This window comes from Geotrypetes seraphini, chromosome 1 (assembly GCF_902459505.1).
Source record: "Geotrypetes seraphini chromosome 1, aGeoSer1.1, whole genome shotgun sequence".
NCBI lineage: Eukaryota > Metazoa > Chordata > Amphibia > Gymnophiona > Dermophiidae > Geotrypetes > Geotrypetes seraphini.
Genome location: NC_047084.1, coordinates 70,505,106 through 70,529,657, shown reverse-complemented (window position 1 = coordinate 70,529,657; position 24,552 = coordinate 70,505,106). Strand labels below are relative to the sequence as shown.

Sequence of the window (24,552 nt, the reverse complement as noted above, 5' to 3'; positions counted from 1 at the left end):
AGAAGCAGCATTTCCCACCCCACACACACTTCCCTGTGCAGCAGCATTTCCCACCCTTCCCTGTGCAGCAGCAGCAGCAGCATTTCCCACCCTTCCCTGTGCAGAAGCAGCATTTCCACCACCCCCACATACATACTTCCCTGTGCAGCAGCAGCATTTCCCACCCTTCCCTGTGCAGCAGCAGCATTTCCCCCCCCCCACACACACACACTTCCCTGTGCAGCAGTAGAATTTCCCGGCCTTCCCTGTGCAGCAGTAGCATTTCCCCCCCTACACACACACACTTCCCTGTGCAGCAGCAGCATTTCCCACCCTTCCCTGTGCAGCAGCAGCATTTCCAGGCCTTCCCTGTGCAGAAGCAGCATTTCCCCCCCACACACACACTTCCCTGTGCAGCAGCATTTCCCACCCTTCCCTGTGCAGCAGCAGCAGCAGCATTTCCCACCCTTCCCTGTGCAGAAGCAGCATTTCCACCACCCCCACATACATACTTCCCTGTGCAGCAGCAGCATTTCCCACCCTTCCCTGTGCAGCAGCAGCATTTCCCCCCCCCACACACACACACATTTCCCTGTGCAGCAGTATCATTTCCTGGCCTTCCCTGTGCAGAAGCAGCATTTTCCCCACACAAACACACTTCCCTGTGCAGGAGCAGCATTTCCCCCACACACACACACTTCCCTGTGCAGCAGCAGCATTTTCAGGCCTTCCCTGTGCAGCAGCAACAGCAGCATTTCCCGGCCTTTCCTGTGCAGCAGCAGCATTTTCCGCAGCCCCCTTCCCAGCCGCCGCGTTTAAATTCAGAGAAAAGCGCTGCGCCGCGATACTGCTGTCTTCGGCGTCTTCTATCCACTGCGACCAACCCTAGCGGAAACAGGAAGTAGTCAGAGAGGGCGGGCCGCAGTGGACAGAAGACAGCGAGGCCAGAGGTAGCGCGGCGCAGCGCTTTTCTCTGAATTTAAATGCGGGTGAGCCGGCAAGAAGGAGGAGGCTTAAAAGTAGCTGGTTTTGACGGTGAGTGAGGGCGGGAGGGGGGAGTCGCCGGCTGGTGCTTTGTCTCTCCATGTTCGAATTCGAAAATAGAATTCGGCACGGAGGGACACAGCACTTGTCAGGTGCCCACAGCCTCTTAAGTGCGCATGTGCACTTAAGAGGATTATTATTATAGATGGAAGTCTGCTTGATTTTTCACAACTACAACATTCATTTAGAATTTTAAAATCTCAACAATATAGGTGGTTTCAGTTGAAGTAGGCTATTCAGAGTGGGTTCCCTGAATGGAAAAAATTAAAAACTTATTTTAGCCTGCAGATTCTTTGCTACCAAACTGATCTAGTAGGACATCAGGCTGCTCAGTGGTACAAATTGATTTCTGGATTTTTGAATAAAAACCCAAAAAATAGTCTTAGAGACATCTGGAGCATCGCGATAAAACAGTATATTTCTGTGTCTCATTGGCCACAAATTTGGACTTGGAGATTGAAATGTACAATGTCAGCATATATGAGCCAAACGTGGTTATTTCTGTTACATAGGATTTTTTGGACCCCAGTTCGATTAAATAAAATAAATAGTTCTAAGTCTAATAGATGCTGGCACTGTCATATTGATATAGGGACTTTGGATCATCTGCTATATTTTTGTCCTTTTATATTTATTTTTTGGAAGTCATTCTGGGGACAAATAAATCTGGTTTTGGATTCAAATATTCTACTATCATATGAGGCTATAATTTGTGGAACAATATTACATGTGAAACCCACTCTAGATAAATATAAGAGTTGTCTATTTATGATCATGACAGGTATAGCCATTCAATTGATAACGAGTAATTGGAAAAACCATGACAGAATAAGTTACACTTTCTGGTGGGTAAACATTTGCACTACATACAGATATGAAAGAATTAATGCAGATTGTAGAGGATTTAGTGGTGTATTTAATAAAATTTGGAGCCCATTGACTAAATTTGTGAAAGTATAATAATGTATATTTATCTTATCTTTCCTTTTATTCATTTAACTTTACACAGGGTTGGAGAGAGGGGTAACTTTATTCTTCATTTTTACTATATATTATGTTACTATTATATATGGGATAATTGAAATTTTGAATGATATTTATGTTACCTATACAGATATTAGTGTAATGTATGTAATACCTACTGTTCTTTTATTTGTATGGCACTGTTTTAGTTTAAAAATCAATAAAGATTTAGGAAAGAACCAAAAGGCTTTTGTGGTATATAAATAAAAAAATCTGTTATGTTATGAATTCCCCTTGTGGGGCCTTCAGGAGTTGGACGCATTTTTGTATTATAACTTCCATGGAGAAAATGTGCTAGTTACGATCTGCAACTGTTGTTGGGTGGTTTTGTGGCTGCATAGCATATTTACATTTCCAATGAAATGGGAGCAGAGATCCTGAATTAATGAGCAATCACCCTGAAAACGCGAGTTACCTTGCAGAAGCTGCCAATCATCTTCTTGCACGGCTCCACCTCTCCTCCCATAGGGCTTTGTTGTAGCCCCTCAGTTTTCACTTCTTCCTATTTGCTGTTTCGATGGGCAGAAGTTCACCTAAAAGTGTTCTTAGACGCTCATGTAGCGGGAGTAGAGATTGTTCAGACTAACTACCTGAGCCAGAAGAGTGGTCCCTGTCCCACAGAGCATTCAAAAGCATTGTATGACATTCAATCTGATGGCAACAGCGATCCAAAAAGAAAGCTGAGAGGTTTTTCAGTCAAAGATACGAACCCTGAAATGCAGACATGGATGCCTTAGTACAACAGTGGCCCTAGACAGGGCTGCTATATGTATTTCCCCCTTGGCCCATGATAGACAGTCATTTAAAGAATAGCGACCCATTCAGATTTCATGATTCTTGTTGCCCTAATCTGGCCAAGATAGCCTTGGTATGCGAATCTAGTGCATCTGAAGAAAGACAGAGCCTCAAGCTCCCAGTTCATCTAACACTGCTCTCTCTTAGGGTCTGATTTCCCTGGAAGATCTGGAACACTTTGGACTTATGGCATTACTCTTGAACGCTTATTGCTAGAGCATAAAGGCTATTCAGAGGCAGTTATTGCAATCCTTCAGTCCAAGAAACCAGCAATGATTTCTGCCTATGCTAAAGCTTGGAAGAGCTTCTGAGGGTGGTGTAACAGCACAAAATTGGAATCCTCTATGGCATTGAATGCTACAGTCCTGTTATTTTCTCCATGATAGCCTCAAGAAGGGTCTAGCAGTTGGGTCGCTCAAGGTACAGATTGCAGGTCTTTCATGCTTTCAAGCGTGGGTGGATAAATACTGTATTAGGGAGTGCTAGGGAGGTAAAATTCCTAGATGTCATAAATGCCCCTTCATGTGTACTGTTTCTCTGCCCTATATAAACATGTGGGAATTCACTCTTTTCTGGACAAAAATATGCACATTGTTAGTATCTACATGTACTTTTACCTTGTAAGGCATGGACAATTTTCATACAGCCAGAAAATTAGCATTTACCTAGAAATGTCTCTCCTATTATTAACAAAAACTATACATTGCTTCAGCTATATTCTTAAATGTATATTAATTTTTATTTATTTTTTGTTATAGGCTATGAATGGGGAGTGGATACCACCTGAAGACTTGAGTGTGAAAGGACCTGCACCTAACAACAATGTACTTGGTCATATAATTTATAGGCTGCTGAATATTGTCATCCCTGTAAGACCTGAGACTCCACCACCTATAATTCATTCTTCTTCAATAAAGGGTTGCATTCTTGGAAAAGTTTTTTCAGGGAAAAGCACTTGCCTAAAATACTTAACACAAGGTACAATATTTATAATATGTTTCCTTTTTTTATCTTAAGTTTCTGATTCCTGTGTGACTCTTTCAATTAATGTGAGCTATATAATATTTTGTCCATGAACATAAATGCAGGACAAGAATATAGCCACACATATTTACATACTAGCTGATGCCCCGGCGTTGCACGGGTATTTAATTATAGCAATAACACTGTAAATGGATTCAAATAAAGATACTTTATAGTGGTGAATGAAATTATTTTTTACAGCTTTATAAAAAGTACAATATTCAAATTATAAAGTGAAATATTTGACAAAATGAATACAATACAACTAACACAAAACTTGATTATAAACAACATTTTTAGTTTCACCTCCAGGAGCAAGAACATATACATTCTTGGGTGAACCCACCCTTGAGCAAGCAACATAGAGTTGTCCATGGGAAAAACAGGGGGATCTTAAATCCACTCCACAGTATGTAATAGTCTGTCCTTGTGATTTGTTGATTGTGATAGAGAATGCAAGTCTCACTGGAATTTGCAATCTCTTAAACTGAAAAGGAAGATCTGTTGGAATAAGTGGTATCCGCGGGATAAATACGGTTTCACCTTGTCCCTTTCCGGTTAAGATAGTCACTTCAATTACATTGGCCAGTAACCTCTTTACACAAAGCCTTGTGCCATTGCAAAGTTTTGGTGGGTCAAGGTTGCTAAGTAAAATAACTGGAGATCCCACAGTTTTTTACATTTTTTCCATTGACTTGAATGGGTGAAATCAGATTTTCTGTTTGTAGCTCCGCCCACGTGTGCAGGTGGGCCGCGAGACCCCCAGAACATATCACCCCAGGTAGTGAGGGATCTGCATACCAAGTTTCGTTCAAATCGGTCCCACAGCTTTTTACATTTTTTCCATTGACTTGAATGGGTGAAATCAGATTTTCTGTTTGTAGCTCCGCCCACGTGTGCAGGTGGGCCGCGAGACCCCCAGAACATATCACCCCAGGTAGTGAGGGATCTGCATACCAAGTTTCGTTCAAATCGGTCCTACAGCTTTTTACATTTTTTCCATTGACTTGAATGGGTGAAATCTGATTTTCTGTTTGTAGCTCCGCCCACGTGTGGAGGTGGGCCGCGAGACCCCCAGAACATATCACCCCAGGTAGTGAGGGATCTGCATACCAAGTTTCGTTCAAATCGGTCCCACAGCTTTTTACATTTTTTCCATTGACTTGAATGGGTGAAATCAGATTTTCTGTTTGTAGCTCCGCCCACGTGTGCAGGTGGGCCGCGAGACCCCCAGAACATATCACCCCAGGTAGTGAGGGATCTGCATACCAAGTTTCGTTCAAATCGGTCCCACAGCTTTTTACATTTTTTCCATTGACTTGAATGGGTGAAATCAGATTTTCTGTTTGTAGCTCCGCCCACGTGTGCTGGTGGGCCGCGAGACCCCCAGAACATATCACCCCAGGTAGTGAGGGATCTGCATACCAAGTTTCGTTCAAATCGGTCCCACAGCTTTTTACATTTTTTCCATTGACTTGAATGGGTGAAATCTGATTTTCTGTTTGTAGCTCCGCCCACGTGTGCAGGTGGGCCGCGAGGCCCCCAGAACATATCACCCCAGGTAGTGAGGGATCTGCATACCAAGTTTCGTTCAAATCGGTCCCACAGCTTTTTACATTTTTTCCATTGACTTGAATGGGTGAAATCAGATTTTCTGTTTGTAGCTCCGCCCACGTGTGCAGGTGGGCCGCGAGGCCCCCAGAACATATCACCCCAGGTAGTGAGGGATCTGCATACCAAGTTTCGTTCAAATCGGTCCCACAGCTTTTTACATTTTTTCCATTGACTTGAATGGGTGAAATCAGATTTTCTGTTTGTAGCTCCGCCCACGTGTGCAGGTGGGCTGCGAGACCCCCAGAACATATCACCCCAGGTAGTGAGGGATCTGCATACCAAGTTTCGTTCAAATCGGTCCCACAGCTTTTTACATTTTTTCCATTGACTTGAATGGGTGAAATCTGATTTTCTGTTTGTAGCTCCGCCCACGTGTGCAGGTGGGCCGCGAGACCCCCAGAACATATCACCCCAGGTAGTGAGGGATCTGCATACCAAGTTTCATTCAAATCGGTCCCACAGCTTTTTACATTTTTTCCATTGACTTGAATGGGTGAAATCTGATTTTCTGTTTGTAGCTCCGCCCACGTGTGCAGGTGGGCCGCGAGACCCCCAGAACATATCACCCCAGGTAGTGAGGGATCTGCATACCAAGTTTCATTCAAATCGGTCCCACAGCTTTTTACATTTTTTCCATTGACTTGAATGGGTGAAATCAGATTTTCTGTTTGTAGCTCCGCCCACGTGTGCAGGTGGGCCGCGAGACCCCCAGAACATATCACCCCAGGTAGTGAGGGATCTGCATACCAAGTTTCGTTCAAATCGGTCCCACAGCTTTTTACATTTTTTTCCATTGACTTGAATGGGTGAAATCAGATTTTCTGTTTGTAGCTCCGCCCACGTGTGCAGGTGGGCCGCGAGACCCCCAGAACATATCACCCCAGGTAGTGAGGGATCTGCATACCAAGTTTCGTTCAAATCGGTCCCACAGCTTTTTACATTTTTTCCATTGACTTGAATGGGTGAAATCAGATTTTCTGTTTGTAGCTCCGCCCACGTGTGCAGGTGGGCCGCGAGACCCCCAGAACATATCACCCCAGGTAGTGAGGGATCTGCATACCAAGTTTCGTTCAAATCGGTCCCACAGCTTTTTACATTTTTTCCATTGACTTGAATGGGTGAAATCTGATTTTCTGTTTGTAGCTCCGCCCACGTGTGCAGGTGGGCTGCGAGACCCCCAGAACATATCACCCCAGGTAGTGAGGGATCTGCATACCAAGTTTCGTTCAAATCGGTCAAGCCGTTTTTGCGTGATCGCGGCACATACACACACACATACATACACACATACCTCCGATTTTATATATATATATATAGATATATAGATAGATAAGAGAGAAGCAAGCTTAAAGTGGTGTATCTACAAATATCAATGGCAAAATATAGGATTAGATTTACTGGTATTTTACTGAGCATTTATAAGCATAAATATGTGCTATTTATCTGAGATCCTATAGTATGTAACATAACCTATTAACTAATAACATTTATGGGGGCTTATTTTCAAAAAAGGTAGATGTCCAAAAGACGGCTTAAACCCACTTGGACATCTTACTGGTCAAAATGTCCAAGTGGGCATTTTCAAAACTGACTTTCTAGACATCTTTCTGGTCATTTCTCCAGTGAGTCTAAGTCTTTAGGAGCTGCATAAGAGTCATGTTTGGGTAGGCTTAGCACTTGGACATTTTACAGCGATAATAATCAAACATTTTATAAAATGTCTAGGACACAGTTTGGATGTTTTGGGCTAGACCTGTTTTTAAAACGCATAAGGACTTAAAAAGTACCCAAAATGACCATATGACTACTGGAGGGATGAAATAAGGTCCCCACACACTCCCCCAGTGTCCACTGACCCCCTCCCACCCTCAAATATTTGCACAAAACAGTACATGTCTGTCTTTATGACAGGTGCAGATATTATGGCCAGGGCAGGATTAATTCGTCGAGGGCCCCTAGGCACACAAGTACACTGAGCCCCCTGCCCCGCCCCACCCCACCATGCGCCCAGGTGGAAACAGGAAGCTGCGTCCAAGGGAAGCTTTGGGCAAGCAGCACAGCTTGCACAATTACAGTTCCTGTTGCCTTTCTTACCCACGTTGCTTGCTTGTCTTACTTTCCATCGATGGGGGGGGGTTGCCGATTGGGGTGAGGCCCGCGTTGCCGATTGATGCTGGAGGGGCCCATCGCCGTTTAGAAAAAACAATGTTGATGCCTTCTTTCATCGAGCCCCCCTGACCATTTCGGGCCCTAGGCACGTGCCTACTTGGTCTATTGGTTAATCCTGCCCTGACTATGGCCAATCCTATGGGCAGTGCAATGGACTGCAGAGAAGGGAACCCAGGCTAGGGTTACCAGATGTCCGGATTTAGCTGGATATGTCCTCTTTTTAAAGGACTGTCCAGGCATCCAGACGGCTTTTCAAAACCTGGCACTTTGGGATTTGAAAAGCTTCGAGCTTAGGGCTGCATCTGGAGGGCACCAACGCATGCATGAGTGCAACATGCTTATGTCACACGCATGTGTGTGACATCATCACGTCATACCTGTGCATGCTCGGAGGCCCTCCAAACATGTCTCCGAGCTTGAGGAGAAGAGGTTTGGGACGGGGCTGTTACAGAACAGGCCATGACTTGGGTGGAACATGGTGGGGCTAGGTAGAACTGGGTAGAGCTAGGGGCAGGGCCATGTGTCCAGATTTTATAAATCTGATAATCATAACTCATTGCAGGATGCTCTGATTTCATGCTAGAGTCCAAAAAGTGATCCTTTGCATTGCTAGAGCATTGGTAGCTCAGAGCAGTCTAGCCTGGTGGCTGAGTCCTTTTGCTGTCCAAGGGTCTCCCTTTCCAGATTACTGAGTGGGTGATCTTAATGACAAATGCCAGTCTCAAGGGCTGGGGTGCTGTGTGCATGCATGGTCCAGTTCAGGGCTGGTGGGTCCTCTCTGATCGGAAGTGGTTGATCAATCATCTGAAGTTTTGGGTGATCCAATTGCCTCTCCTCTAATTTGAAACTCGTCTCCAGCACTGAGCGGTCCACATCTTCTCAGACAACACCAATGCAGTGGCTTGTATCAATCACCAGGGGGCACCAGAAGCACCTCCCTGAGCTTGGAAGCTCAGCTTCTTTTCCAATGGGTAGAGAGCCACCTTGTGGCACTTTCAGCTGCACACATGGCTGGAGTGGACAACGTCCAGGCAGATTTTCTAAGTCATCAGACTCTGGACCCTGGAGAGTGGTCTTTGTCCCGCAGGGCATTCAACTGCATTGTGGAAAGGTGGGGGCATCCCACATTCAACATCATGGCACAGTGACCAACAAGAAAGCAAACCTGTTTTTCAGCTGCTGTTACAAGACCGGCAGCGAGGGTCTCGATGCTCTGGTTCAACCTTGGCCGAGGGAGGGTCTTCTATATGTCTTCCTCTGTGGCCCATGATAGGCTGGCTGTTGAGAAGAATAGCGACCCACAGGGGTTGGATGATTCTTGTCTCACCTAACTGGCTGAGGTACCCATAGTTTACTTACTTGATGCAGCTGCAGCTTGACCAGGATCTCAGACTACTTGTCATCCTCATCTCCTCACATAGGACCTGATTGTGCTTCAGGATCCAGACCACTTTGGTCTTACGGCCTGGCTATTGAGTTCACGACCTTAGTTTGCAGGGGCTATTCCTTGGCCATGATTGCCACTCTTCTCCGTAGCAAGAAGTCGTCCATGGTGGCAGTCTACGTGAAAGTTTGGCAATGTTATCAGGCTTGGTACATCCAGAAACTCGAGGATCCGTCAGTTCTATCGGTTCCCCAGATTCTGGAGTTCCTTCAGGATGACCTGGTGAAAGGCCTGGCTGTGGCTTCTCTCAGGGTACAGCTTGCCGAGCTTTCATGTCTAGGCCCCAATTCTCTGAGTGGCAACCTAGCTTCTCAACTGGAGTCATACATTTTCTGAAGGTTGCGCTGAGGCTGCCTTGTCTGTCATAGAATCTCAACCTGGTCCTTCACTCTTTGGTTCATCCGCCTTATGAGTCTCTGGAATGTGCATCCTTAATGGACCTCACAGTCAAATCTGTCTTTCTGGTGGCCATTTCCTCCACCTGGAGGGTTTCTGAGCTTTAGGCTCTTTCCTGCCGGTATCCCTTTTTGTGCATCATGGATTCAGACATGATTCTGTGCACTGTTCCCTTTTTTCTTCCCAAAGTGGTCTCGGCATTCCGTGTTAATCAGGAGATCTGTCATCCTTTCTTTACTTACTCCACTTTGAGGGAGCAGGGCCAGATGTTGTGGTCCTTGGATGTGCATAGGCTCCTGTTGCAGTACTTGGAGGTCACAAATGAGTTTTGTGCCTCTTATCATCTGTTTATACTAGTGGGTTCTGCCCACAAGGGGCACCATTTCCAAGTGGATCCATATGGATATTTTCTCAGCTTACATAGTGGTCGGTGAGAAGCCTCCCCCCCTTTTTTTTCTCTCTCTTGTAAATCCACGCTCTATTCCTGGAACCAACCCTGGAAACTTCTGAATCACTAATTGGCTACCTTTATAAGTACTGGTAAGCTAGATTTCTGATTTATTAACCAGCCTTTCTAAGAGTTCCATCTGTATATGTTTAGCACTTTGTCTTGGAAGTCCCTAGTCCCAGTTTCCCCTTTAATTAGTGCAGCCTGAGTCTTCTTATAGTACTGTTATTTCTGTTGTATAGGTTCCTGATGTTATAGTGACCTGTTTCAATTGTTCAGAAATTGTTGTGGTTTCATGTTATGAGCAGATTAGACTTATTGGTAGTAGAGTATCCTTGTACCTCTCTCTTTTGTCTTTGTCCTCTACAGGTGTTTCTGGCTGCTTTGTCATAAACTGGATTCCTGGAGAGCAGTCCTGAGGTAAGAGGAGAGGGGCTTAAGACTTTGTATAATAAGCTCCCTAGAAGCTGTCTGGCAACCATAGGAAAATAACCCACTAGTCCAGGAATAGAGGATGGATTTACAAGAAAGAAGATTAGCAAAGGTAAGAACCTAATCTTTCATTTTGGCCATTTTTAATTTGGATGGAGTTTTTTCTTTATAATGGCAAAAAGAATTGGATGTCTAGCTGGGCCATTTTTGAGAAAAAAAAAAGTCTTGCAGGTTCGACAATAGATATTTTCTCCCCCAATTTTTGGACGTTTTTCTCAAAACATCCAAAGTTGGACTTAGATGTCCTATGAAAATGCCCCTCCATTTAACATGATTTTTGTTCCATGGCAGTAAGTGTAATTTCCTAATTGCTCATGCCTACAAAGTATAGAAAATGTCTGTTATTTCCATAAAACTTTGTTTTTGTGACTGGGATAGTTAAATTTTCCAATTTATTTATTCATTCAATTTTCTATATGGTTTTCCCAGGGGAGCTTAGAATGGTTTACATGAATTTATTCAAATACTCAAGCATTTATCCCTGTCTGTCAGTGGGCTCACAATCTATCTAATGTACTTGGGGCAAATGGAGGGATTAAGTGACTTGCCCAGGGTCACAAGGAGCAATATGGGTTTGAACCCTCAACCTTAGGATGCTGAGGCTGTAGTTTTAACCACTGTACTACATTTGCTCTTGTGAAAATGCCAGATTTTCATCTTTTCATTCTTATAAAGTTATAAAAAACAACATATGAATCACAGTTAACATATATTTATATTAAAGTTATACATAGATGACCACAGAAGATCTAGAAGTGAGTAGTTTTTCAAGATTTGTGATTATATTGTAAGTCACTTTCACAAATCAGCCCCCAGATATAGTCTCCCATTATGTTCTCATTATATTGTCCTTGGTAGCAGCATTTGAGTATAGTATATCCTGGTGGAAGTGCTTACCTTGTTCCTCTGAGTATGCTCCTATGTCTTCCTTGAATATCTGAAGATGAGCCTCAAGAACATGGACTCTGAGAAACATCTTATAGCCTATTTTACCAGATTCTCAACCAACTCTACATAGTTTTCAGCCTTGTGATTGCCCAGGAAGTCCTGAACCACTGTGACAAAGCTGTTCCAAGCTGCTTTCTCCTTCCTAGTTAGCTTCATGGGAAATTGCTTGTACTCCAGGATCTTCTTTATCTGTGGTCCAACAAAGACACCTGATTTGATCTTTGCCTCAGACAGATTAGGTTAGATGTCGTGAAGGTACTTGAGAGCTGCCAACTTCTTATCCAGAGCTCTGACAAATTGTTATGTTAGGCCCAATTTGAAGTGCAGTGGTGGCATCAGCACCTTCTGGGGGTCCTCTATTGGTTCCCATTTGATGTTGTTTCTCCCCACAGAGAACTTGATCTGCTGCAGCCAGTCCTGCTTTTACTAGTTCACTCTTGTGTCCCTACTGTCCCAAATGCAGAGATAGCAGGGCAACTTGGTAAAACCACCTTGAAGACCCATTAGGAATGCCAATTTGAAGTTTCCAGCCGTACTCATCATACCTAAAGGCGCCTAGTAAGGTCTTGATGCTGTTCTAATCCTCTTTGAGATGCATTGACTGAGCCAGTGGAAGAGCTGGGTATTTGTTCTCATTATGGAGTAGCACAGCTTTGATGCTCCTGGATGAGCTGTCAATGAAGAGATGCCACTCTTTCAGGTTACAGGTGATTCTAATTGCCTTAAACAGACTGGTCACATTGATGGGTGAAGAAGGTGGAAAAAGCTTGGTGACATTTCCTCTGATCTGTGATTTGCACACTTTCATCCAACAAAGTTCACCTGCTTGAACCTAGATGTCAAAAGCTCTACATTGGACTTGGTGAGACTAAGATCTTTGATCAAGTCATTGAGGTTTATTTGGTTTAGAAAGTATGGGGTTTTCAGCTGCACCACTGATATTGTAAATTGGATCTACAACATCTCTCTCACTCTCTGACTTGCTACTCTCTTCTAAAGACAGCTGCTCTCTCTCTGGGGGAGTTGGTATGGGGAGCTCAGGGCAAATGTGGCACTAAGGTGCTGGATAAAGTTATATCTGGATATGTGATTGCAGATGCATGCTTACTAATTCGACGTTTAGAAGGGTCCACCATTCAGAAGTAGCAGTTGCTTGAGTGGTCAGTGGATTTCCGCCAAATTCATGGGATAGCAAACCTCATGGCTCTTTTCCCCTCTTGTCGTACTCCCGGCACCGAGTCCTGGATCGGATACCGGGCAGCGCGCAAAACACTAATGCTGGTGTGCCTTCAAAATTTGAAAGCCCTGCTGGGACAATAATATTCTGGGAAGTAAATGGTCAGAATGGCAACAGTTCTTCCCACACAATAAGGCTACCGTTCAGCCACAGTTCAAATAATGAAAGCTTTGTTCAGCAATGTAGCCAAGGTTCAAAACATATGCAAAATAAGAAAAAAACAACCCAAACAGTTCACATGTTCTGGCTTTCAGCTCTGCAGTCCTTCTGACTGCCAGGTCAGCACAAGGCTGGCCACACCCTTGCCTCAGAGTAAGTCCTAAAGTTTCTCACCAGATTCTTGCAAGCAAAAAGGAAAAACAATAATTGGTGAGTATTGCACAGTCCTGCAAAAATTCACTTGTCCTGATAAAGCACACTGTGCCTGCCTAAGTTTAATTAGGCTTTCCCCTACCAACCTTAGTAAGTTGATGGGGGTGAGGAATTGCTGAATCCACTCTTCAATAATAGCCAAAAAAAGGCACCCACAATCCCAACCCTGTGGATCTTGTGTGGATTCTGCCCCACAATCCCCACTGAGTCAATCAGTGGCTTTAACTTTCAAAACGGGGAGGAAAAAAAAACCAACACAGTCCAAAGTCCTTTTCAGGCAGGGCAGCTTTTCCCTGCAATGTGCTTCTAAATTCTCCCGCAGCCAGCAAACATACAGTTCCTTTTCCAATAATACAGTGCCATTGAAAGCATAAAAGAGCAAACTTAACTCTCATCCATTCTGTCCTCAACAAGTTCCAATGAAATGTCCATGGCTTCCTCCGGCCTCAGGCAGTCTGGCTGGTTTTACCAGTAAGGATTCCTCTGAATCCTGCATCTCCACTTCATTTCCCTGCTTGACCTCTGGAGCACCTAGCCATATGTCTGCTTCCTCTGGTGGCTCAGCACTGACTCTCCCTGGCTTGCACTGCTCCACTTGTCTTGCTCTGGGAGGGCCACGCTCCCACCTGTGTGGGGGAAGGGCATGTTTCAGCTTTCCCTGAGCTTTCTCCTGCTCTTCAATTAACCTCAGCAGGTGTGTGCCTAAAGGGTTTAGAGCCTCTTTTCTAAGCTGAGTCTTACCAGAGCCTGGTCTAGGTTCAAAGAAGTGTTTGTCCTCATTCTGTTCCAACTCCTCCCAGGGCTCCTGCTCTTGGGAAACCTCCCCAGGATCAGAGTTCTGCTCCATGCTAGTTGGAGAGCTGCTGCACTGATCAGCTCTCTTAAACTTCAGGGCTAAGTTCCTCTGCTTCCTAGCTGGAACAAGGCTAGCTGTTGTGCCGGGCTTGTGACACTCTGTACCATTCTAAAGAAGAACAAAATAAAATTGTAACAATAAAAACAATACATTTATTTCACCTATGATTAATGTACATGGATTGTCACAACATATTTCATATATGATATATTTTCAAATAATATTGAAGATTTTAGAATTAAAATATTTTTTAAAATTAAACATTCTAAGAAATTATATTAGCAGAAAACTCCGCCATTCTAGTGAGAAACAAAATTGTCTTACCTTCAGCGTTTTTTGGCAGTGCTTGCAAGTGAAGTGAGGTGCCCAAGGTTTGTATTGATCCCCAACAGGTATGCTGAAATATCCCTTGTAAGCATTGCTCATCATGGCAGATGCTTCTATGGAGTATTTTTTCCCTCTTGTCTTGATAAATTGTACTCATATATAGCAAAATGCATCTGTTGGAGGTTTGCAACCTTAGTAAAAGGGCCCTTAAGTTTACTCAGCTTGGAATAAATCTGGAATGTTCTGCAAAAAAGGTAAATTTCAAAATATCAATGTCCTTGTCACAATAGCAAATTTTGTGCATAGGCAATTAAGAAAGAACACTTATTACCCAGGAACAAACAAAATAAAATTTTGTTACATAATGTAATATATACTAATTAGTCTTTAAGCCCGTTACATTAACGGGTGCTAGAGTAGACGTCTGTCTGGTGGGTTTTTTTTTCTTTGTCTCTCTCTCCTTGGACGCTGCTTATCTGTCTGTCATTTTTTCTGTCTGTGTCTCTCCCTATGTCCTTAGTGCCCTCAGTGCCTCCTTCCTATGTCCTTAGTGCCCCTAGTGCCTCCTTCCCATGTCCTTAGTACTCCTTCCTACATCCTTAGTGCCCCCAGTACCTCCTTCCTGTGTCCATAATGCCCACAGTGCCTCCGTACTGTGTCCTTAGTGCCCCAGTGCCTGCGTACTGTGTCCTTAGTGCCCCCGGTGCCATCCTTTCTATATTATTAGTGCCCCTAGTGCCTCCTTCCCGTGTCCCCATCACTATCTTCCAGACTTTGCCCCCCCCCCCATGCCAGCCTGTCTGCCTGCCTCCCATCCGTCTGAGGAACATATTTCCATTAAAAAAACCACCCCCCCTAAAGCCAGCCAGCCTGCCTCCTTCCCATCCCTCTCAGCAGCATATTTCCATTTAAACCCCCCCACGCTCCCCCGAAGTCAGCCTACCTGCCTCCTTCCAATCAGAGCAGCATGTTTCCATTTAAACCCCCCCCACCCCCATGCCTGCCTCCTTCCCATGTTTCCATTTAACCCCCCTCTCCCCCCGGAAACCCCAGTTGACTCTCCCAGCCGACTCTCCCACCGCTAGACGGCCAACAAACCTCCCGGCTCCAGCTGCATCCGAGGCACAGTAAACACGCTGCTTCAGGCCTTCTACTGCCCTAATTTCCTCTGCCGCGTCTCTGATGATGTCATCAGGGACGCAGCAGAGGAAATCAGGCCAGTAGAAGGACGCAAAGCAGCGTGTTTACTGTGCCTGGACACTGCTGGAGCCGGGAGGTTTGTGTTTGTCTGGCATTTGGAGGTGCGGCTGGGAGGGTCAACGGGGGTTTCGGGTGTGCTGGGTAGGGTCGGCGCCGGGGAGGGGAGTCGCGGCATGTTATCTGCTGTGAGTCAGGCCGGAGCCGGGATGCTCGCTGCGAGAGAAAGAGAGAGATACATGGTAAGCGCATGCGCACTCTTGTGGCCACAGCCCGACAGATCAGGACTCAGGGAACACAGGGTAAGAGTGTGCATGTGTGCTTAGATGGTGTTAGAGTACAGTAATCTGGTAGCATACTCAGGAGCAACAACAGGAAGGTAAGCAGATTACTACTACTAATAATAAGCAGACCAGCATAAAGCACCAAGGGTAGGCGTGAAGGGCCACTACTCGGACTGGAGAAGGGTCACAAGTGGTGTTCTGCAGGGGTCGGTACTCGGACCGCTGCTGTTCAATATATTTATTAATGACCTAGACACAGGGACGAAGTGCGAAGTTATAAAATTCGCAGATGACACAAAACTTTTTAGTGGGGTTAGGACTAAACAAACTGGGAGAGTGGGCAAATAAATGGCAGATGAAGTTTAATGTAGAGAAATGTAAAGTCTTACATGTAGGAAACAGAAATCCGATGTACAGCTATACGATGGGAGGGCTGGTAATGGGTGAAAGTAGCCAAGAGAAGGATTTAGGGGTACTGGTGGACAAAACAATGAAGCCATCGGCACAGTGGCCTCTAAGAAGGCGAACAGAATGCTAGGTATTATCAAGAAAGGTATTACAACCAGAACGAAGGACGTTATCCGTCCGTTGTATCGGGCGATGGTACGCCTGCATCTGGAGTACTGCGTCCAGTATTGGTCGCCATACCCTAAGAAGGATATGGCAATGCTCGAGAGGGTTCAGAAAAGAGCAACGCGCTTGATAAAAGGTATGGAAAACCTTTCATACGCTGAAAGATTGGAGAAACTAGGGCTATTTTCCCTAGAAAAATGGAGACTTACAGGGGACATGATAGAGACTTACAAGATCATGAGGGGCATGGAGAAGGTGGAGAGGGACAGATTCTTCAAACTTTCGAAAACTACAAGAATGAGAGGGCATTTGGAAAAATTGAGAGGGGACAGATTCAGAACCAATGCTAGGAAGTTCTTCTTCACCCAAAGGGTGGTGGACACCTGGAATGCGCATTCCATAGGACAGAGTACGCTATTGGGTTTCAAGAAGGGATTAGATGATTTCCTGAAGGAAAAGGGAATAGAAGGGTATAGCTAGAGGATTATCATACATGTCCTGGACCTGATGGGCTGCCACGTGAGCGGACTGTTGGGCGCGATGGACCTAACATAAGAACATAAGCAATGCCTCCGCTGGGTCAGACCTGAGGTCCATCGAGCCCAGCAGTCCACTCATGCGGCCCAACAGGTCCAGGACCTGTGCAATAATCCTCTATCTATACCCCTCTATCCCTTTTCCAGCAGGAAAATGTCCAATCCTTTCTTAAACCCCAGTACCGTACTCTGCCCTATTACGTCCTCTGGAAGTGCATTCCAGGTGTCCACCACACGTTGGGTAAAGAAGAACTTCCTAGCATTCATTTTGAATCTGTCCCCTTTCAACTTTTCCGAATGACCTCTTGTTCTTTTATTTTTTGAAATTTTGAAGAATCTGTCCCTCTCCACTCTCTCTATGCCCTTCATGATCTTGTAAGTCTCTATCATATCCCCTCTAAGTCTCCTCTTCTCCAGTGAAAAGAAACTCAGTTTCTCCAATCTCTCAGCGTATGAAAGATTTTCCATACCTGTTATCAGACATGTCGCTCTCCACTGAACCCTCTCGAGTAACGCCATATCCTTCTTAAGGTACAGCGACCAATATTGGACGCAGTACTCCAGATGCAGATGCACCATCGCCCGATACCACGGCAGGATAACTTCTTTTGTTCTGGTTGTTATACCTAGCATTCTATTCGCTCTCTTAACGGCTGCTGCGCACTGTGCCATCGGCTTCATTGTCATGTCCACCATTACCCCCAAGTCCCTTTCTTGGGTACTCTCATTCAATAATATCCCTCCCATAGTATAGTTGTACCTCGAGTTTCTGCTTCCCACATGTAATACTTTACATTTCTCAACGTTGAACTTCATCTGCCATCTCGTCACCCATTCCCCCAGTTTGTTCAAGTCCCTTTGCAATTCTTCGCAGTCCTCTTTAGTCCGAACTCCACTAAATAGTTTGGTGTCATCCGCAAATTTTATTATCTCGCACTTCGTCCCTGTCTCTATATCATTTATTAATATATTAAATAGCAGTGGCCCGAGCACCGAGCCCTGTGGGACACCACTCGTGATCCTCAGTGTTCCCGCTAAGCTGCGCTGGGGTGCGCTGGCGCACAAAATATTACCTCGCAGCGCACAAGTTTCTCGTCACAGCGCACACAGTGTAGAGCACAGTTCTTCAACCGCCGGTCCGCAAACAAAATCTTGCCGGTCCGCAAAGGATTCGGTCCCCGCCGCAACGAAAGGCCGGCGTCAGCTGACTTGCAACTTCCTGTTGTAGTCGCTGTGCCGGGACTCCTGCCTTCGCCGGGACTCCTGCCTTCCACCGCGTTTGCCTCCTGCCTTGTCTCCGCACCTCCAGACCAGCAGCGGCAGCTGTGTATGCTTTTAACTTCGGCACAGAGCTGCCCCTAATCAATAGTTTAGCGCGGTTTCATAAGGCAGCCTCGGGGCCTTTGCTAGGCCGGCCCACATCGCATCATCGAAGCGGGCCGGCTATCAAAGGCCCCGAGGCTGCCTCATGAAACCGCGCTAAACTATTGATTAGGGGCAGCTCTGTGCCGAAGTTAAAAGCATACAGAGCTGCCGCTGCTGGTCTGAACTCTTGGGCCGCTGAAGGAGGGCAAAAAGCAGCTGTCCTGGAGGTTTCCCTTCCTCTCGCCTTTACAGGTTCCTTTTTTCCACCTTTTTTTTTTTCCTTCAAACGGCAACGGGCCCCAGCATCGACATCAATCAAGTAAGTTCCACTGTCAATCAAGCGGTTCTGCTCGGCCAAAGCTTCCCCTGTGACATGAGCCACCCTCAGGGGAAAGAAAGTGACCCACAAAGGTGAGGGGAAGGGGGGCAGATGATGGAAGTTGGGGGGGGGGGGAGAGAGAGAGAGAGAGAGAAGGGGCAGATGATGGAATGGAGGAGATGAGAGAGAGAGAGAAGGGGACAGATGATGGAAGTGAGAAGAAGGGAGAGAGAGCAGAAGGCAGATGGATGTCAGTTGAGAAGGGAGAGCAGATGCTGAATGGAAGTGGGGAAAGAACACATACTGGATGGAAGGAGGAGATAAATAAAGGGGGAAGAAAATAGTAAGATAATGGAGGGGTGAGGGAAAGGGGTGACAAGCTGTGTGTAGACACAGTGAAAAGAGGGAAACGGGACTAAATAGTAAGAAAGAATTTAATTTAGATGGAGGCAGAAAATAGAGAAGGAAGACCAGAGAAGAAAAGGGAAGAGAGAGCAGAGAATGATCAGATCTGAGTGGAGGAAATGAGAAGAGAGATATGCTAAAAACCACAGGGGGGAGGGAAGGATAGAGATGCAGTTATTTTGAAGCTACACTGTTAAGTTAATATGCTGTTGGTAGAGTTGCAGTGGCATCCTAAACATATTTCTGGCAAGCCAACTGTATATGGTGACATTATTAGAAGATGACTGTGTGAAACTTTAGGGAACTTGGATGCCAATCAGTTTTTGGAAGCCAAAGGAAAACATACATTTTTTGTATGCTATACTGTATGTTTGGCTCGTTTCTACTTCAGTTTTGTTCTTGCCTTTTCGTTTTGTCTTCCTTCCACCATCTCTTATCTGCCTTCCTTATCATCCTTTTCAATGTGATTTGGCAGCTCCTGTCAATCATAGGCTGGCTGTGCAAGATTGCTAATTCTAGATGCCTGGGTGACCTAATGCCTGTGCATGTGATTTTCTGTTTTTGTGTTTAAAACATTTTGCTGAAAGCACAACAGTGCAAAAGAGTAAAACAGATTTTATGCTGTTTATTCTAGGAATAAGCAGTGGGCTTTCCTAAGTCCATCTTAATAATGTCATGCAGATTTTTTAAGGAAATTATCCAAATCTTTTTTTAATTACATGTTGAATGAAAAATATTTTCCCAGGTTTGTTTTAAATCTACTACTTAAAAGCTTTATTGCATGCCCCTTTACTCCTAGTATATATTTATTTTTATTTTTTATTTTTTAGTATATATATATTTATCTTTTGGCATGGCCCATCAGTTATAGCATTTGCTACATGATGGGCCATGCCAAAAGATAAATGTAGCATTTGCTACATGAATTGATTTTTTGTCACGTATGGTTAAGGGGCTGGAGGAGTTGCCGTACAGCGAAAGATTAGAGAAACTGGGCCTCTTCTCCCTTGAGCAGAGGAGATTGAGAGGGGACATGATAGAAACATTCAAGGTACTGAAGGGAATAGACTTAGTAGCTAAGGCAGGGAGAACGAGAGGGCACTCTCTAAAGTTGAAAGGGGATAGATTCCATACAAACGTAAGGAAGTTCTGTGGTAGAAAGCAACATATTTATTTGGCTCATAACTTGCTGGCGCCCGATATTTTTAGCTCACAGTGAAAAAAGTTTGCTCACAACACCCGCCCGCTTAGAGGGAACACTGCCCTTCACTCCTACCCTCTGTTTCCTACCCAAAAACCAGTTTCGGATCCATCTATGTACGTCTCCTTCCACCCCATGGTCCTTCTGTTTCCGGAGTAGACGTTCATGGGGCACCTTGTCAAAGGCTTTTTGGAAATCTAGATATATGATATCTATGGGGTCTCCTCTGTCCATCCGTTTGTTAATTCCTTCGAAGAAGTGCAATAAGTTTGTTAGGCACGATCTCCCCTTGCAGAAACCATGTTGGCTGATTATCAGTAGTTCGTTTCTGGTCTGATCCAGCAGAGGCACTGCTTATGTCCTTATGCCTCCAAGAATGAGTAACCAACAAACCTTTAATGAGGGACCCATCACAGGTCATGTTTTGGCATGAATGCCTGTGTTAGGGTCAGCCTTTATAGGATACCTTGGGTGAGACATTCTAGACAGCTGGGTTATTTCCCCATACCCACATGGTGCAGAACATAGTAACATAGTAGATGATGTCAGATAAAGACCCGAATGGTCCATCTAGTCTGCCTAACCTGATTCAATCTAAAAATTGGTTGGTTGGTTTTTTTCTTCTTCTTAGCTATTTCTGGGCAAGAATCCAAAGCTTTGCCCGGTACTGTTCTTAGGTTCCAACTACTGAAGTCTCCTTCAAAGCTCACTCCAGTCCATCTACAACCTCCCAGCCATTGAAGCCCTCCCCAGCCCATCTCCACCAAACGGCCATATAAAGACACAGACCATGCAAGTCTGCCCAGCACTGGCCTTAGTTCTTCAATATTTATTATTATTTTCTGATTCTATATCCTCTGTGTTCAACCCACGCTTTTTTGAACTCTGTCACCGTTTTCATCTTAACCACCTCTCTCGGGACCACATTCTAGGCATCCACCACCCTCTCCGTAAAGAAGAAATTCCTTACATTGGTCTTGAGTCTACCACCCCTCAACCTTAAATTATGTCCTCTGGTTTTACCATTTTCCTTTCTCTGGAAAAGATTATGTTCTACGTTACCTTTCAAGTATTTGAACGTCTGAATCATATCTCTCCTGTCCCTCCTTTCCTCTAAGGAATACATATTCAGGGCTTCAAGTCTCTCCTCATACGTCTCTTGTCGCAAACCTCCCATCATTTTCGTCGCTTTCCTCTGGACCGCTTCAAGCCTTTTTGTGTCCTTCACCAGATACGGTCTCTAAAACTGAACACAATACTCCAAGTGGGACCTCACCAACGACCTGTACAGGGGCATCAACACATTCGTTCTTCTACTGTTTACGCTTCTCTTTATACAGCACAGCATCCTTCTAGCAGCAGCCACCACCTTGTTGCACTGTTTTTTCGCCTTTAGATCTTTGGACACTATCACCCCAAGGTCCCTCTCCCCCTCCGTGCATATCAGCCTCTCCCCTCCAGCATATACAGCAACTTCCGATTAATCCCCAAATGTATTACTTTGCATTTCTTTGCATTGAATTTTAGTTGCCTGATATTAGACCATTCCTCTAACTTTTGTACATCCTTTTTCATGTTTTCCACTCCCTCCTCGGTGTCTACTCTGTTATAAGTCTTGGTATCATCCCTGTGACCACTTTTGTGAATAGGGACCACATCCGCTCTTCTCCAATCCCCAGGAATCACTCCCGTCTCCAGAGATTTGTTGAACAAGTCTTTAATAGGACCCGCCAGAACCTCTCTGAGCTCCCTCAGTATCCTGGGATGGATCTCATCCGGTCCAATTGCTTTGTCCACCTTCAGTTTTTCAAGTTGTTCATAAACACTTTCCTCCATGAATGGCGCAGAATCTACTCCATTTTCCCATGTAGCTTTGCCAGAAAATCTCATTCCTTCTCCAGGATTTTCTTCTGTGAACACAGAGCAGAAGTATTTGTTTAGCACGTTTGCTTTTTCCTCATCATAACATAGCATAACATAACTTTATTTTTCTATACTGCCTTAATCAAAAGAATTCTAGGCAGTTTCCACAGAAGAGAAAAACTGGACAATCAGTGAAATACAAAATAGTAATGATAAGAATACAGCCTATTATTTAAAAAGACGTTAAAAATTTAAATTAGAACAGTAAAATTATTGTGTTAAGAATAAAAGCGCAATTAAGAGATAAATTTATCAAATAATACTGTCTTAATTTCTTTTCTGAAAGTGCCATAGGACAGCATGGCTCCACTAATATAGTTACCCAACTAGGACTGTTGCTTGCTTGCTTGAAATGCAAGCATCCTGTCTAAATAAGACCTAAGTTTACAGCCTGAAATCTTCGGGTATGCAAATAAGTTACAATTCCTGGTTATCCTCACGGGGTTATATAGCACGAAATGAGATAGTAGGTAGGTAGGTGCCAATCCCCAAACTGACTTAAAACAGAAAATTTAAACATTACTCGTGCCAGTGCAATAATCGGTAATAAGGACTGATATGATCGCTTTTCTTCAGGCCAAATATCAGATGAACAGTTGTATTCTGCACTATTCTTAATTTTCTCACAACTTTCTTTGGTGCGCCCAAATAGACAATATTACAGTAGTCCAATATAGATAATACCAATGCCTGCACCAACAGTCTAAAGCAGGGGTGCCCAATAGATCGATCGCGATTGACCGATAGATCGCCAAGGCAAAGTGAGTCATAGACTCCGTGATAGACTCACTTTGCCTTGGCGATCTACTGGGCCGATCAGCCTTCCTCTCCCCGACGTCAATTCTACCGTCGGAGAGGAAGTTCGTGCCAGCCAATCGCTGCCTGGCTGGGCCGGAACTTCCTCTCCAACGGCAGAATTGACGTCAGGGAGAGGAATGCTGGTCGGCCCGAAGCAGGGAGAGCTTGGAGCGGCGGCGGCTTTGGGGCCTGTTACCCGATGGTGGCAGCAGTGGCTTGGTGGAGGGCAGGGAGAAAGAAAGAAAGGGGGCAGGCAGGGAGAAAGAAGGGAAACAGAAAAAAAGAAAGGGGCATGAAGAGAGAAAAAAAGAAAGGGAGGCAGGGAGAAAGAAAGGGCAGGGAGAGAGGAAGGAAAAGTTGGGGGAGGGAATGAGGTCTGGAGGAGAGGAAGCATACAGGCTGAAAGAAGGGAAGAAAGATTGGATGCACAGTTAGAAGATAAAAGTGCAACCAGAGACTCATGAAATCACCAGACAACAAAGGTAGGAAAAATGATTTTATTTTCAATTTAGTGATCAAAATGTGTCTGAATTTATATCTGCTGTCTATATTTTGCACTATGGCCCCCCCTTTTACTAAACCACAATAGCGGTTTTTAGTGCAGGGAGCCTATGAGCATCGAGAGCAGCGCTGGGCATTCAGTGCAGCTCCCTGCGCTAAAAAACTGCTATTGTGGTTTAGTAAAAAGGGAGGGGGTATATTTGTGTATTTTTGTATGATTGTTACTGAGGTGACAGTGCATAGAGTCATCTGCCTTGACCTCTTTGAAAAAACCCCGGAATAGGAATGATAATTAACATTATCCCAGGACAAGCAGGCAGGTATTCTCACTAGTGGGTGATGTCATCCGACAGAGCCCCGATATGGACATCTTGAAAGCATGTCTTGCTTGAAGAAACTTAGAAGTTTCGAGATGCCCGCACCGCGCATGCGCCAGTGCCTTCCCGCCCGATGTACCGGGCGTGTCTCCTCAGTTCTTTTCTTTCCGCGGAGCTGAGAAGTTATCTTCAATCTGCGCTGACTGAATTTCAGTTTTTCTTTGCCTTCTTTGACCCGCGTTTTGGTTTATTTCTTTGAATTCACTTTACTTTACTTTATTTAAAAAAAAAAAAAAAAAAAAAAGTTCAAAATTATTTCTTCCGGCGGTTCGGCCGGCCCGGCCTCGTGGCTGCGGCCTACCTCTTTCGACATTGCAGCGTCGATTTTCCGGCCTATGTCACGGCCAATCACCGGTTTTAAAAAGTGCAGCAAGTGCCAGCGTGCGATTTCGTTGACGGACCCGCATCGACGCTGCCTTCAGTGTCTTGGTCCGGACCACGTTCCGAAATCGTGCAGGCCTTGTTCCACGCTCACTGCGCGCTCGTTTAAGCGGCGTTGCTTACTTTGGGAGTCGATGTTCAAGATGGAGACTGCCAAGGATCTGTCTGCTTCTACATCTGCTGAGGTTTCACCGATTCGCTCGAAACCTGCATCGACGACTCCCGCTTCGGGCATCGTGAAGCCAGCATCGTTTACACCAGCTGCGGCTTCCAGTTCCGCTGCGGCGCCTGCCTCTGTCTCTTCGGTTCAGGTACCGCCTTCCACTGTCCCTCCCGTGGTCATTAAGGTGCCCAAAGCTACTAAGCAGAAGCACTTGGCCGCGAAGGAGCGCGAAGACCGTGCAGGAGGACCCCCTTTCGGTGCGGATCCCTCCATATCGGCTTCGCTTCGATCTCTGCTGGAAGCTCAGTTTGTCGAGCTTATGCACACTATGGGACCCCGGCTTATCGCCAACATTCAGGGTG

At 45.1% G+C, this 24,552-nt stretch overlaps 1 protein-coding gene across 2 annotated transcripts in view; it reads left to right on the top strand.

The window, feature by feature from the left end:
- The window catches only part of SPEF2 (sperm flagellar 2), a 544,154-nt gene that overhangs the window by 214,706 nt on the left and 304,896 nt on the right, over window positions 1–24,552 (top strand). Inside the window, exons 11-12 of one of the 2 annotated variants that reach the window (XM_033932864.1) lie at window positions 3,600–3,819; window positions 10,305–10,385. In XM_033932864.1, the coding sequence (XP_033788755.1) occupies window positions 3,600–3,819; window positions 10,305–10,354 (270 nt within the window). In that variant the 3' untranslated portion in view covers window positions 10,355–10,385. Of the gene's footprint in view, window positions 1–3,599; window positions 3,820–10,304; window positions 10,386–24,552 lie in introns of those variants that run through there. The other variant, XM_033932867.1, reaches the window with a different exon arrangement.